General features: G+C 42.1%; 1 protein-coding gene across 1 annotated transcript; it reads left to right on the forward strand.

The window, feature by feature from the left end:
* The first annotated feature begins 10,267 nt into the window (after positions 1-10,267).
* On the forward strand, positions 10,268-11,221 carry LOC105818389 (olfactory receptor 52K1-like). The gene has a single exon (XM_012654350.1). The coding sequence runs from the start codon at positions 10,268-10,270 to the stop codon at positions 11,219-11,221; it is 954 nt and encodes a 317-aa protein (XP_012509804.1).
* The last annotated feature ends 4,121 nt before the right edge of the window (positions 11,222-15,342 follow it).

The following is a 15,342-nucleotide window of genomic DNA, read 5'->3' on the forward strand; positions in this document are numbered from 1 at the left end:
TTTCACATAATCCCACATTTCTTGTAGGCTTATTTCTTTTCTCTTAATTTTCTGCTCGATTTCTGTGACTGACTTATTTAATTGGAAGGAGTTGTCTTCAATCTCTGAGATTCTTTCTTCTGTTTGATCTACCCTGTTCTTGAGGCTTTCCACGGTGTTTTGTAGTTTCCTGTATAAGTCCTTTATTTCCAGGAGATTTGTTTGTTTTTTCTTTAATATGTCAATTTCTTTAGTGAATTTTTCTTTCAAGTCCTGGATTTTTTTGTGGTTTCTTTGTGTTGGTTTTCCATTTTTTCTTGCATATCATTCAGTTTTCTTACAATCCGTGTTTGAAATTCTTCTTCTGTCATTTTGGTGTTCTGAGTTTGGTTAATATCCATTGCTGGGGAGCTGTTGTTCCTCTTTGGGGGTGTGCTTTCCTTTTGAGTCTTCATACTTCCAGAGTTCTTTTGCTGGTTCTTTCCCATCTGGATCAGTTGTTCCTTCTTGCCTTTAGATTTTCATTTCGATAATGACACGCCCTGTTTAGTCTCTGAGCCAGTAGGTGGTGTTTGTGGGTGAGATTCGACCACACCCTTTGTGATGAATGAGTAGATGCAGTAAAAGAGTGTTCAGGAGGACCTCCCTGTCAGTAGGTGGCAGTTGTAGGGAGTAGGGAGCTGTGATGCTGCTTTTGGGCCCTGTAGCTAGCTCTTATTCCTCTAGAGACGCCCTCTTGTGCCTTGGGTGGTGGGTGGGGCTCTGGGACTTCCAAGTGTGTCCTTATCTTCCACCTCCGTGGGGGTGGTGAGTCTGGTGGGGCTGGATTGGATAAGCCTGACTTCAGGCTCCACAACTGCTGTTTGCAGGGTCAAAGGTCTTTTTTGGTTCTGCGCAAAGCTGCCAGGAGGGGCTGAAATGGCTCCACCCAGCTGAAAGTCTGGGCTTGGGGGCCAGGGCTGTCTAAAACCCGCATTCTGGAGCAGGTCTCGCTCCCCTCCACTCTCCCACTCTCCATGGCCTCTCCTGGGCCTCTGCCAGCAAGCAGGACCTCAGGCCGATGGGTCTCCCCTGGCTGTGGCGTGGGCCGGAAGGTTCCGCACCCAGGATCATAGCCTGAGTTGGGTTCATAGCCCTCTTTTGGGAGGAGGGTTGCCGCTCCGGTACTCCGATCTGCCCCTGAAGGCACACGCTTCTCCGTAGGCTCTTTCACAGATCTCTCTTCTGTGCCCCAGGGCAGTGCGATCTTTGCCTGGGTGTACGGGGTCTGGTCTGCAGGCCTGTCCCCTGGACCCTGGAGATCAATCCCTGACCCTGCCAGGGGAGGGATGCTGGTCTTGAATCACCTAAGGGTGCCCAAGCTGGATCGATTTCAGTCCACTTCGGGATTCGCCCCACTCTCCTCGAGTCCCCGGGCAAGTAGCACCTGGGAGGGCTGGCGGGTAGGGAACTCTCAGTCTGGGTACCCCTCAGTGTGCTGTAGGGCCCCAAAAGGAAAGGTCCCGTTCCTTGGAGATGCCCCTGTGTAATGGCTAAATTGTCTCTCTGGGCACCCACGGGTAGGGAGGGCGAAGGAGAGAATGGAGTACTATGGCGTCTGCCAATAGGCTTGGGTCTGCACTCAAGGAGGTGCCCTGAGGGGGCTAGGTGCCCAGTGCTGAGTCCGCAAGGTGCCACTGCTCACTGGCGGTAGCCGTCTCTGGGCTGGTGTTGGCAAGTCTCTCCAACTGCTCAGGAGCCCACCAGCAGTCCGACATGCAAGGGAGGGGGAAGTTAACTGCTCGACCTACCCTTGTCTTCAAGCCTCTTGGGACCTTTCTCCTTCCAGGTCTCCTCTGCAACGTCTTCCCATGGAGTCTCCTGTGGTTTCAGGCACCCTTCCTTCTGACCCTCACCTGGTCTATGTTTCTCTGCTAGCTTATTTTTTTCTCTTTCTTCTAAAATTCATCTTTTTTGCAGAGACATTCTCACTGGCCACTTTTTTCATCTGCCATCTTGGCTCCACCCCCTGTATTAGGTTTTTTTAAAAAATGATTTCACATATAAGTGAGATCATGCAGTATTTTTTATTTATTTCATGACATTATAGGGGTACATACATTTTGGTTACGTGTTATGACTTTGCCTCACCCAAGCCAGGATTAGAGGTGTGCCCTTCCTCCATACGATGCTCACCGTGTCCATTAGTTGTGAGTTTACCCGCCCACTTCTCAGTGGATTAATAAAATATGATATATGTATACAATGGAATGCAACTCAATCACAAAAAACAATGGTGAGCTAGCACCTCTTATATTTTCCTGGATAGAGCTTGAGCCCATCCTCAGAAGTGAGGTATCACAAGAATGGAAGAATAAGCACCACATATATTCACCATCAAATTGGCACTAACTGATCAACACTAAGAGGTCACATGGTAGTAATATTCATGCAGGATTTTTATTTATGAGTCTGGCTCATTTTACTTTTGAAAGAATGGCTTTTGATATTGCCGGCACTGGTAATATTTTACTATCCTTGTTTTCTTCTTCTTATTTTTTGAGCTCTGCCCATATCTTTGGAATATTCTCTTTATTATACTCTCTTCAGTCACCCCCTTTGCATGTGCCATCTGTTTCCTTCTGTGACTTTAACCCATAAACTCATAAAATGGGTTGGGATGTGTTCCTTTTTTCACTTTTATTTTCTAAAAGTGTGCATAGAGTTGTTATTATTTATTTCTTAAATGTTTGATAGAATTTACCAGTAAAGCCTTGATTCTTTTTACCCCATTGCCACTGCTTTATTCCAGGATTTTACCAACTCTTCCCCACTCTAATATCACCTCCTTCTTCTTATGCCTAGAATACTATGAAATGAATCTATGAAAGCACTAATGTATTAATAGCACTGCCTGCTCAAACAACTTCTCTACCTGTTTTTTTGTTTTCCTTGACCACTTATTTAACACATAGTGCTCATTGGAAGAGCACTTAAGGCCTCTTGCAGTCTGGGTCCAACTTCCTTTTAAATCACATCCCTCTCCACTGCTTCCTTAACATTGACCTCTTAGATGTGCATCAAGAATTCATTATGTATAAGTTTTGGTGTCCTTTTTAATGCTATTGAGTCATTATAGAACGTTCTATTACCATTCTTCAGCTTGTCTTTCTGATGTTGCATCATTTCTAAAGCCTTCCATGATCCCCCTAGACATAATTAGATGGTCTCTATCCGAGATGTTTCTGTTTTTCCAAGGTGTGGCCACAGCTCTTTGCTTATACCTATGCTTTGCCTTTGGTAGTACTTTGCCTTAGTTCGATGGGTATATTCTACCTGACCCTGTTTAAAATGTCTATATTTCTTTCCAAAGCCTTAAGAGGGACTGAGGAAATATTTTTGTTCTATGTTATTTCATATATGTATGTATATATACATATATAAATTTATTTCAGAATATTACAGGGGTACAAATGTTTAGGTTACATATATTGCCTTTACCTTGCCTGAGTCAGAGCAATAAGCATATCCATTCCCCAGACAGTGTGCACCACACCCATTAAGTGTGAAGATATTTATGCTCTCTACCCCCCTCCCACTTTGACCCTGCTAAAAGCATTTGTGGAGCTTGAGGGCAGGCTCATCCAACCCAGCCCTGCCCAGCCTCACTTCCCCAGTGGCCCAACTGAGGTGGAGAATAAGGACACACCTGGAAGTTCCAGGACCCCACCCACCACCTGGGGCACTAGAGTGCCTCTCCAGAGGAACTAGAGCTTGCCACAGGATCCAAAAACAACATTGCAGCTTGTTCCTCCTGGCAAGCACCACCTACTGACAGGGAGGTCAATTTGCATGCCCTTTTACTGCATTTACTGACTCATCATACAGGGTGTGGTTGATTCTCATCCACAAGCACCACCTACTGGCTCAGAGATTAAACTGGGCATGTCATCATCTAAACAAAATAAAATCCAAAAGTAAGAAGCAACAGCTGCTCCAGATGGGAAGGAATCAGTGAAAGAACTCCAGAAGTATGAAGAATCAAACCAAAAGGACACCCCCAAAAGGGAACACCAGCTCTCTAGCAATGGATATCAACCCAAATTAGAACACTGAAATGACAGATGAAGAATTTCAAGCATGGATTGTAAGAAAACTCAATGAAAGGCAAGATAAAATGCATACCCAACACAAAGGAACCACAAAAAATAATCCAGGAAATGAATTAAAAATTGACTAAGAAATTGAAATATTAAGGAAAAATCAAACAGAATTTCTAGAATCAAAAAATTTATTGAAGGAATTATAAAACACAGTGGAAAGCCTTAAGAATAGGCTAGATCAAGCAGAAGAAAAAATCTCAGGGATTGAAGACATCATCTTTCAATTAAACGAGTCAATGACAGAGATAGGGCAGAGAAATAAGAGGAAAAAGCAAAGCCTACAAGAGATGTGGGATTATGTGAAGAGGCCTAACATAAAAATCATAGGCATCCCTGAGGGTGAAGAAGAAAACACACAGGGTTGGATAAACTATTTGAGGATATAATGGAGGAAAATTTCCCTGGCCTTGCTAGAAAATTAGATATCTGGGTACAAGAAGCTCAAAGGACTCCTGGGAGATTCATTGCAAACAGGAAGACACCATGACACATAGTCATCAGACTGGCCAAAATAAACATGAAAGAGGCCCTCCTATAAGCCATAAGGCAAAAGCAACAGGTAGCCTACAAAGGAAAATCCATCAGAATAACTCTATATTTCTCACTGAGACCTTACAAGCCAGAAGGGACTGGGGCCCCATTCTCAGTCTTCTCAAACAGAATAATGCCCAGCCTATAATTTTGTATCCTGCAAAACTAAGTTTCTTATATGAAGGAGAAATAAGACCTTCTCAGACCAGCAAAGATTGAGGGAATTCATCAAGACAAGACTTCCCTCCAGGAAGTACTCAGAACAGCATTAGACATGGATCAGCACAACAGACACTCATCAGTGTAAAATCATCCAAAAGCTAAAGGTCAAAGGCCAGATACCACAATGGCTCAAGAGAGAAAACAAAGCAAGAAAGTTCAACTCAACAGGATGAACAGAAATCTTCCACACTTATCAATTCTTTCAATAAATGTCAATGGCTTGAACTGCCCACTAAAGAGACATAGGCTGGCCAAATGGATAAATATACACAAGCCAAATATATGCTATCTTCAGGAAACACATCTAACCCACAAGGATGCACTCAGACTCAAGGTGAAGGGATAGAAAACAATATTCTATGCAAATGGAAACCAAAAGAAAGCTGACATAGCAGTTCTGATTTCAGATAACTTAGTCTTCAAATCAACAAAAGTGATGAAAGACAAAGATGGTCACTATATAGTGGTGAAGGGTACAATTCATCAAGAAGACATAACAATTCTAAATATTTATGCACCTAACTCACGTGCACCCAGATTCATAAAGCAAATCCTATGTGATCTAGATAAAATGATAAACAGCAACACCACAATAGTGGAACTTCAACACCCCTCTGACAGAACAGGACAGATCCTCCAAACAGAAAATAAACAAAGAAATGATGGACTTAAACAGAACTCTAGAACAAATGGGCCTGACAGACATTTACAGAACATTCTACCCCCAAACCACTGAATATACATTTTTCTCATCAGCTCATGGAACATTCTCTAAGATTGACCATATCCAAGGCCACATGTCTCAACAAATTAAAAAAAATAGAAATTATACCATGCATCTTCTCAGACCACAGTGGAATAAATTAGAAATCAGCTCCAACAGAAATTCTCATCTCTGCACAAAGTCATAGAAACTAAATAACCTAAAGCTGAATGATTGTCAGGTCAAGGAGGAAATTAAGATGGAAATCAAAAGATTCTTTGAAATAAATGATAACAAAGATACAAGTTGTCAAAATCTGTGGGACACAGCTAAAGCAGTCCTGAGAGGAAAATGTATATTCATAAGTGCCTATATCTAAAAGATAGAAAGATCAAAAATCAACAATCTAATGTTCTAGGTTATTGATCCTAGGACGCTTGACTATATTTGGAGCTTCAACTTTGTCCTGATCTCTTGATGTTTTACACAATTTTGACTTTAGGTGAAGGTTAAGAGTTTAAGTTATATGGTCTACATTCACACTAATCTAATGTCTCTGTTCTAAGACTTTTATTCATTTTCTGGGCCTCAGTTCCTATTACAATTACCTGTCCATCTCCTTGGTTCCTCTTGGACTGATCTTTTTATTGCTCTTGTTACTCATCCTGCCTATTCTTCCTTCTCCACTGGATTTCTGGGTTGGTGTTTTGCTACTTGCTAATACTCATCTCCTGCTGTCTCAGAGGTATTACAGCATCATCTGTCCTAAATTCACTATGATCAAACTTGGCTTCTCTGTCAGAAAACTGAGTGTTTCACATTAGGGTTTATAATCTTTCCTCTACCTGAAATGACACTGCTATATTTTCTCTCTCCCTCTGAAACTGAGTTGGTACACTTAGAACATGGCTTTCCCAAATGTATGGCCTGATTCTGGGTGCTGACCATTCCTAATCAACTCTGTGCTATTCCCTTCCAAAATAGGGAATTACCATTTTGAAGACACATAGTCTGGCTGAGTCCTGAGCTATTAATATAAACTTTAATGCATTTGTTCTTGTTTTTCCTTTGGAGTCATAAAACAAATCATTTTTCCCTCACCAGGAATTTCTTCCTGGATTTGAAGAATCCATGAAGAATCATGCATACTGCCATAAGTCTTCTCCCATATAAGCTGAACACACTCAGTTCTCCAATCCCTCTCTCTCCATGTAATGTCCAAATCCTTCATACTTTTGGATACTCTCCAATATATTCATCAGGCACTATTTTCAGGAGTGATTTGGATGGCTCAAAGGAGAGTCAAACGTAGGGAGAGCAGTTAAGAAGAATCAACGTTGTTAAGTTACTTCAGCAAGGCCAGATAACATATGGCTAGCAATACCTCCAGGAGTTGGCCTAACATTGTACCTACCATTTCAAGTCTAGGAGTACAAAACTTTTGCCATTTTTTCTAGCCTCATTCTCTGACCAGGTTCTTTCTTCTCTTAAAGGTTTCCACTTATTAATTTACTCTTCTTCTCATGATTGACACCTATCTCAGTGTGAGTCTTCTAGGTAATGTTCTGTGCTGGTCCTAGGTGTGCCCTTCCTCATCTCCTTGCCTTCTTCCTCACCCTCCCTGGATCAGATATGCCTGGACGATAAAGCCAGATGGTCCCATTCCCCATGACAGGAAGCTTCTCCTTGATCCTGGCTGCAGGGGCTTGGCCCCCTCTTGGCAAGGCATCCTGGAATATGCTGTTCAAAATATTCCCTGCTGGGGATGTTCCCTGGAGCCCCAATAAGAGAAGATATCTTGTTAGAACTTTGTTTGAAGATGAGATAGAAGGACTAATTGGTGTCTAGGTGGTGGGAGCTTCACCTTCGATCCCTATGGGCAATGCTTGAAAAGATACCTGTTAAATATCCTGTTCTTGAGACCTAATTGGTAACTTAACTTCTCATCCCCCTCTAGGTCAATCAATGCAGATCTTTGGTGAGTAATGGCTAAGGATAGGCCCAAGGAAGAGAGATACATAGAGGCTACGTCCACATATTAACTTACCCCTAATTCTTCCAGATCTGGACAATTTGATAGGCTATCTGCGATGGAATTGCATGCTCTCAGTGTCACTAGGGGAAATCATAAATACAGGCAATACTGTGCATATTGTCAGTAGCGTATCTGGATTTTTGGTATTGTATGAAACAGACAAAGGTGGGATTGGGTATGAGAGAATTCCTCATTCCTAAGCAGGGTAACATCCTTCTAGTCCTGGGTGAGCAGTAGGCTATTTGGAAGTCTGCTCCTCTTTGAAGCCCACAGAGTGAGTCATAGGGAAACATTTATGAAGGCTCCTAAATCTTGAGTTTCTGGTTCCTCTCATTTCTGGACCCATTGCCTCCCTTTATCTACTTCCCTGATGAAAGCAGGACAGGTGAGCTTACTGGGCCAGACTTTTCCTTAGGGCACAAAGATATAACACAATGAGGGACATTTTCTGGGTACTGAGGGGATAGTTGGGACATCAGGTGTAATTATTTCTTAGAATTTTTCTGAAGACAGAGTTTTGCTTAAGGATGGGCAGTTTGAGGATAATTTGAAGCAGATGCTCAGGTGATAAGAGCCACATTTGTTGACATTCCCCACCCTCCTCCCAACACCACACTGTGGAGTTGCTGAGGGAAACAATATGTATTGAGAAGAAAGAGGGAGCAACATGGGGGAGGAGGTAGTGTTTTTGACTGGGTTGTTCCAGTTTACTACTACACATTGTCCACCTATGGGACGTATCTATCTGGTCATCTTTGCCAAATCAAATGCATTGTCTCTCAACTTCAACAGTTTCTGTTGTTCTCAACTAGACTGCTCCCAATGCACCATTTATCACTTATAATTCAGCAAAAATAATAACAATAACAACAACGATATTCTCAGTATTTGACAAATAATTTTCACATATTCTATCTCATTTGATTTTCACAATGATGCTGTGAGGTAGAGTTTAGTATACTCATTTTACATATGAGAAAACTAAGGCTTGAAAATGGTTAGATGCTTTGCTTAATGAAGGTCACATAGCAGACATGTGGCAGAAATAGTACCCCAAACCAATATCTTGGGTCCTGATCTAGAGTTTATTTCATGACACCAGAACTGTAGGTCCACTCATATTTCCCATCTTCCCAGCCCCAACACCTTCTGTTGTCATCACATAGGCTCCTTAGCAGCTGTGGTTGAAGATGGGCAATAATTACATGGTTCTCTTGGAGAGAAAAAACAAAACTTTCTTGGCTGTTTTAAATCTGTGTTGTTTCTTCTTTCTTGGACTGTGTTCTGGCTGACTTCTGCTCCTTTACTTCATGTTTAGAGACATCTTGCTGTCATTAAGGCTATAAGATCAGCCTGGCTGCATCTTTTATGCCTAGAATGTGAGTCACTTTCCTTACATTCTAAAGCCCTGTCAGGCCCTATACCCAGATATCCCTGTGTCCTTGTATTCGTCTTTCACATGAGAGGATTGGGGTACTTGAGGTACTGGGGGTGTTGGGAAGACATGTAATCCCTGAATCACTCCTTATCTGTCCTTTATTTGATCCCTCTGTACTGACCACCCTTGGCCAGTGGGCCCTGGAGTTTCTTCCCTATCTCTGCAATAACCACTGCTAACTCAGAGATAGGATGATATCTTCCTAGCTTGGGGGTCAGTGGCTATGAGCTGTGGTCTGATTTTGTCACTGCCTAGAGCATTTGCTTCTTTCCAGACCCCAGTTTTCTAACCTATAAAATGATGGTATTGGACATGACATGTTAGGGACATGAATAATGTTGTACACTCCTAATGTGATAACCTGAAAAGAAGAGCTGAAGGGAACATCTGCCAAGTTTCTCTCCTGATGTCAGTAAGGCACAGAATTCTTTGACCTTCACATTATGGTTATTATCAAGAGCTTCTGTTTACACCAGGTTACCACACCTCTGAACTTTTTGTCTACCCCTGTATAATACCACCTTGAAGGAGAGGGAGAAATAGGAGGGGGTGAAATCAGACATCCATTGAACTATTGGGTAGAGAAGCAAGTGAAATGTATGGGAATAGTACAAAGAGCCTGATTGATGTTAGAGTCGTCGGGGACCATATGTTATTCCGTAACCTTAGTAGTCAAGTGAAGTGTGGAAGAGTGGGATGTCTCCAAATTAAGGAATTTTCCAGATGTTAAGATTATTGGCAGCTTCAGAAGAAGGTTAATGTGATAAGACTAGAGGACTGAGGTCAGTGTTGATTAAATCAAGCACCAGAATTTGGGAATATGAGCTTGATGGGAATGATTTTTATTCAACAACAATTTCTGGGCATATACTTAAATCTGGTTATATGAATTGCCCCAGGTCACACATATTGTACGATAGCTAATGCTGGATCCTGGTTTCTGAACTTCTTGTTCAATGCATTTCCCACTGACTTGCCTCTTCTGTGTTTGAAGATCTTGCAGAAATACTGACTAAACTGAAAATTATTCTTTTTATTTTTTATTATACTTTGTTATACTTTTTTCCTGAGAACTATGGGAAGAGTGATGTGGTGGTGATGGGCGTAGTGAGACCATATATCCTGGGCTACCAGCCCCCGCATCATTGAGTTTCACCTGCCTGCCTTTCTTCCTTTCTTTGCAGTGCCTCCTTATTTTTCCGTGTGAGATGATGACCATGATTCTTTCCAATAATTCTCATCTCTTCCCACATACTTTCTTCTTGGCTGGCATCCCAGGATTGACTGCTGCCCACATTTGGATCTCACTTCCCTTTTGCTTTATGTTTTTTCTGGCACTGACTGGGAATAGTGTCCTGCTTTTTCTCATCTGGACAGAACACAGCCTTCACCAGACCATGTTTTTCTTTCTTGCCATGCTCTCCTTTGTTGACCTGGTCCTTTCCCTCTCCACACTGCCCAAGATGCTGGCCATTTTCTGGTTTGATGCTACAGCCATCAGCTCTTACTCTTGTCTTTCCCAGATGTTCTTCATCCACACATTCTCTGCCATGGAATCAGGGGTGCTAGTGGCCATGGCTCTGGACCGCTTTGTGGCCATCTGTAACCCACTGCGTTATGCACCCATCCTTATCCCTGTTGTTGTTGCCAAGATTGGGGGCCTGGTGGTGTTGCGAGCTGTGGGGTTGACCATCTCCTTTCCAAGCCTGGCCCATCGGCTACCCTACTGTGGCTCACACACGATTGCCTATACCTACTGTGAACATATGGCAGTGGTGAAGCTGGCCTGTGGGGCCACCACTGTGGACAACCTCTATGCCTTTGCTGTGGCAGTCTTTCTTGGTGTGGGGGATGTGGCCTTTATTGCCTATTCCTATGGGCAGATTGTGAGGACTGTGACACATTTTCCTTCACCTGAGGCATGTGCTAAAGCAGGCAGTACATGTATGGCCCATGTCTGTGTCATCTTCTTCTTCTATGGACCGGGCTTTCTTTCTGTGGTCATGCAGCACTTTGGGCCACCCACAGCCTCTGCTGCCAAGGTCTTCCTTGCCAATCTCTACTTGCTCTTTCCCCCTGCACTGGATCCCCTTGTCTATGGCATCAAGACTAAGCAGATCCGGGAGCGACTGTTTACAATTCTGAGCCCCAAGTGGATTGAGCCTACTTGAGTATAGTTCTTATCAGCTACACATCAGGGCCAGGTGGCCTCCCCCGTGGAATGGAAGCACCACAGCTCTGGTTGTTTACCTAGTGAGGACAGTGAAGAGAAAGCAAATGAAGTTATCTTGGGTGTTGGGAAATCTCTTTTGAGGCCTACGGTGTTTAGATATTGGGATGGAAGACCAAGAAGGGTTAGGGTATCTCACCTGATCATTCAGCAAGTGATTTTTTTGATGTCTTTTTGTCTTCTAAAAGTTTATGGTTTATCTGTGTTGATAAGATAATACATGAGGTAATTAAGAAACAATTAGGACTTTGATGAACCTGGATTCAAGTGACTTAGGAGTTCAGGGAGAGATTAACTGGATGCCTTTTTTGGATGTGTGAAAAAATGGGGCATCTCCCACCAGGACAGAACTCACACATAGCCAGTCCGTGGGAGCAAGTGGGTCTCTCTACCAGAGAAGCTTTGGTGACAGAGAAAGCTGGGTGGCAAACTATAGAGATAATTTAGAGTTCAAGTTTATGAGAGAAATTCTTAACAATTTTCATGCTCCATCTGACTCCAAAATTGTAGATAAAACTTGTTTACTTTATTCTATGTAGTTTTTCAGTCTATTTTTGAGATGAATGACCCTCCATGACTCCTATACTATTATTTCTTCATTTTTAGTCTCAGGTGCAGAGACTTGAACTAATCATCTTATAAGCTTATTACACATAAAAATTATTGTTCTAATAATTCTTGTTCTGTTTCTTTATTTTCTGTTTTCTCTTGCTTATTCTCTTCCCAGTTCCTACCATGGGCACTCACTCTAATGTGTTTATGGTATGTTCTTTTGTATTTACATATCCTTGAAGTACACATAGTGTTGTTTGAGTGTTATGTAATCCTATTACAAATAAATGTCCTTCTTTAGTTCTTCAAATGTGTATGCTCCCTCCCGCCAGGGTTGTCTGGGCTCCTCCTAACAGGAGTGCATTTCTCTGTCCTTATCCTCACTGTTTCTACTCATATGGAACCTCAGTTCATGCCTCACCTCCTTGGAGAAGATTCTTCTAACTACATCAAGTCACTTGTTTCCTGATCTCAGAGCACTGTATGTGTTTCTTTCATTATTCATCATAATTTATAATTACATATATGTTTTTTGATTGTATGAATGATTTTTGTCCCCATCCCTACTAGATGCTGATTTCTGTCTTATTCTTGCATAGTTCCTGGCATATTATACAGTCTCAATAAACGTTTGTTTAATAAACAAATACCATTTTTTTTTTAATGAACTCTGTCACCAGTAGTGTATTTCTTCATCAGTCGCATTAACATAGTGTGTGTTTTTGAATAAAGTAATACATAAATTTCCATTACAGTAGGCATTCAATATATTTTCATTGAAGAAATGAAATAAACCATTGCTGTAACAATCACTATTAACACTACTGTCCTTACTATCATCATCATGACTAATGTCACCTCCACTTAATCTTTTCAAAGGTTGTGATTTCAAATGGCAGCATTTTGGACGCTCTGCAGAGGCACTGGGAAGCATGATTACTGTTATTAGGCAGACTTGCTGCTGGGAGGGCTTAGAGGTCTCTGAGTGCCCTGGGAAAATTAGTTTTTGAAGAATCCTACTCTGAATATGTTGTATTAGTGACAAAGCTTGATAATGAGGGCAGCTCCTGTGTGTTCAGCTCTTACTCTGTGGTACTTGGAGTCCTTGAAATAAAAACTTTGCACACACATTTTCTCATTTAATGCCTATAAAATGCAAATGAAGCTGGTGCTGTCATTATTCCCATTTTATATCTGATAAAATGTACTCCAACTAAGTGGGGATTATTTATTTTCTCATACTTCTTCTACCTTTGGCTTGGTGTTTATTGTCCTTTTTCCCCAAATAAAATTTTCAGTCTTTCCTGTAAAAACAGATGAACAAACAAGCACAGACTGGTGCTTCTTCAGGGTTTAGGGCATTCATGTTTATTATCCTCTACCATTCCCAGTTACTGTTGTGTCTCCTCTTTATTCTCCTTCATTAAATGATGACATGGTCAAAATCTCTATCTATCTATCTATCTATATATATTTTTTAACCAACTATGATCCTGGTGGGAGACATCAGTATTCATGTGAATGACCCGTTGAACATTTTGGCTTTTCATATTCTTGATTTTTTTATCCCCAAAGATCCTGCTTCATCTTCCCATTCCCATGACATATCCTTGAACCTCTAGAGATCACTGCATCTGCTTCCCAACAGGTCTCCCACCCTTTATGCTTAACTCCTGCTTATCCATTCTCCTACAATGAAATTTTGTTAATGAGATTTTGATCATGTCTCAATTCTCTGATTAAAATCCTTCATGGTTTTTCCATGGTCCTTTGACATGGCCTAAAAGACCCTGCACAGTCAGGTTCCTGCTTACGTCTGTTGCTGAATACTATGAATCTGAATCTTAAAAATTCTTTCAGGTCTTTGAAAATGCCAGATTCCCTTCCTTCCTGCCTCATGGATTTAATGCCCTCAGTCTACCACCACACCTCCCTTCACTTCTAACCAATTTTTCTGGTCACTAACTTGAATTAGGGAGGGCTTTCTAGAACTACTCAGACTGGGAAAGTCCTTCTATTATATGCTTTAAACACATAGTTTTAATTTATAATACTTATACCTGTTAATTATTTCTCTGATCATGTACTTAATATACATCATATTGTCTGTTTTTTCCAACCTCTAGTGGAGTACTGGGCATTGGTAGATATTTAATATTTATTGAATAAATGAATAAATGGTACTTCCCACTGGCTGTGAAGGAAACACTTGTTGACTGCATGAATGAAAGGACCATACAATTGAAGCATGATTCCCGAGGAGAATGTGGACACTGGGTAGAGTGGTAGCTGCTTTAGCCAGAGACTGGACCAAGGGAAACATTTGCTTATGATGGGAAAATATGATAGAGGAGGCCTCAGCCCATCTCATGGGAACTTTCTGGAATGGACTGTCTGAGAAGCTCTGTTTATCTCACACTTGCCATGATAATGGGGTTGATGTCCCTGGATCTTTCACAATCTTACAGAGGAGAAGCAAAGAGGGAGGTACCATTTGTATTAGATTGAGTTCTCCAGAACTCAGCTAGCCTGATGGGACCTCCTGAGCTGGGATGACCCTTCAGTGTTAAGATTGAGGAAAGGGGCCAGGTCTTCGTATTCCTGTATCAGCAGTCTTTGAGTGTGAGCTGTCCTGGAGAAGGACAAGTAACCTTAGATGAGGCTTCTCTATTGAGCCAAACGATAGTGACTCAGTTTTGAACTTGCAATGCCAACACTCCTAGCATCTGGAGGTATGAGCACACTGAACCAGAGAGTCCACTAAAGAATTTACATGGGGGTCCAAGATTGTTCTGTGAGAATGAGAGGTCTGAGCTCACAGAGCAATGTGAAATTTCCCAGTCCACAGAGTATGAGGTTTCCTAGCATACCATCAGGATGTATAGGCTCAGGGGTAATGACCAGCACTGGACAGATGTGGGCCACCTACTTAGATGCAGGTGCCACTCTCTGCCCAGCCACCCATCCCTGTGGACTGTTTCCTTGGCTCTGTGTTTCTCCAGCCAATCTGGAGGCTAACTTTGGCTCTGTCTAGGTGTGTCTGTGAGTCTTCTGGGACCTGCCAGTTGGTAATAACATCCTGCCTGCCCAGTGCCTTGCTCATAGTCAGCATCCCTGCCTTGGGAAAGTGTCAAGAATGGACTTTCCTCTCAGGGTGAAGATGAAAGACCCAGCAGCATGTTTGTGCAGAGGAATTCAGGTGTGCAAAATGAGGTCAGGTTTGGGGCTTATGGTGGGAGAGGACCATTGACAGCTGACTTCTGGCCTTATCACTGCCCTTGTGACAGCAATTATTTTTTGGCTTGGCTAGTGTGTCTCTGAGTCTGCTCTGACATCTCTTAGTAGTCTTACATTTATTACTCTGTGAGTCAGAGCAGTTTTCTCTGGATCTGACTCCTCAAAACTAGCCCTCTCCTCCTAGCTTGTACCATTTAGATCTTATCAGGAAGTGAGGATCCTCTATGGGCTGTGACTTGTCCCTCTCTCCTTAATCTCTTTCTTTTTTTTTTT

The sequence above is a fragment of the Propithecus coquereli genome, unplaced genomic scaffold (genome assembly GCF_000956105.1).
Source record: "Propithecus coquereli isolate 6110/MARCELLA unplaced genomic scaffold, Pcoq_1.0 Scaffold44, whole genome shotgun sequence".
NCBI lineage: Eukaryota > Metazoa > Chordata > Mammalia > Primates > Indriidae > Propithecus > Propithecus coquereli.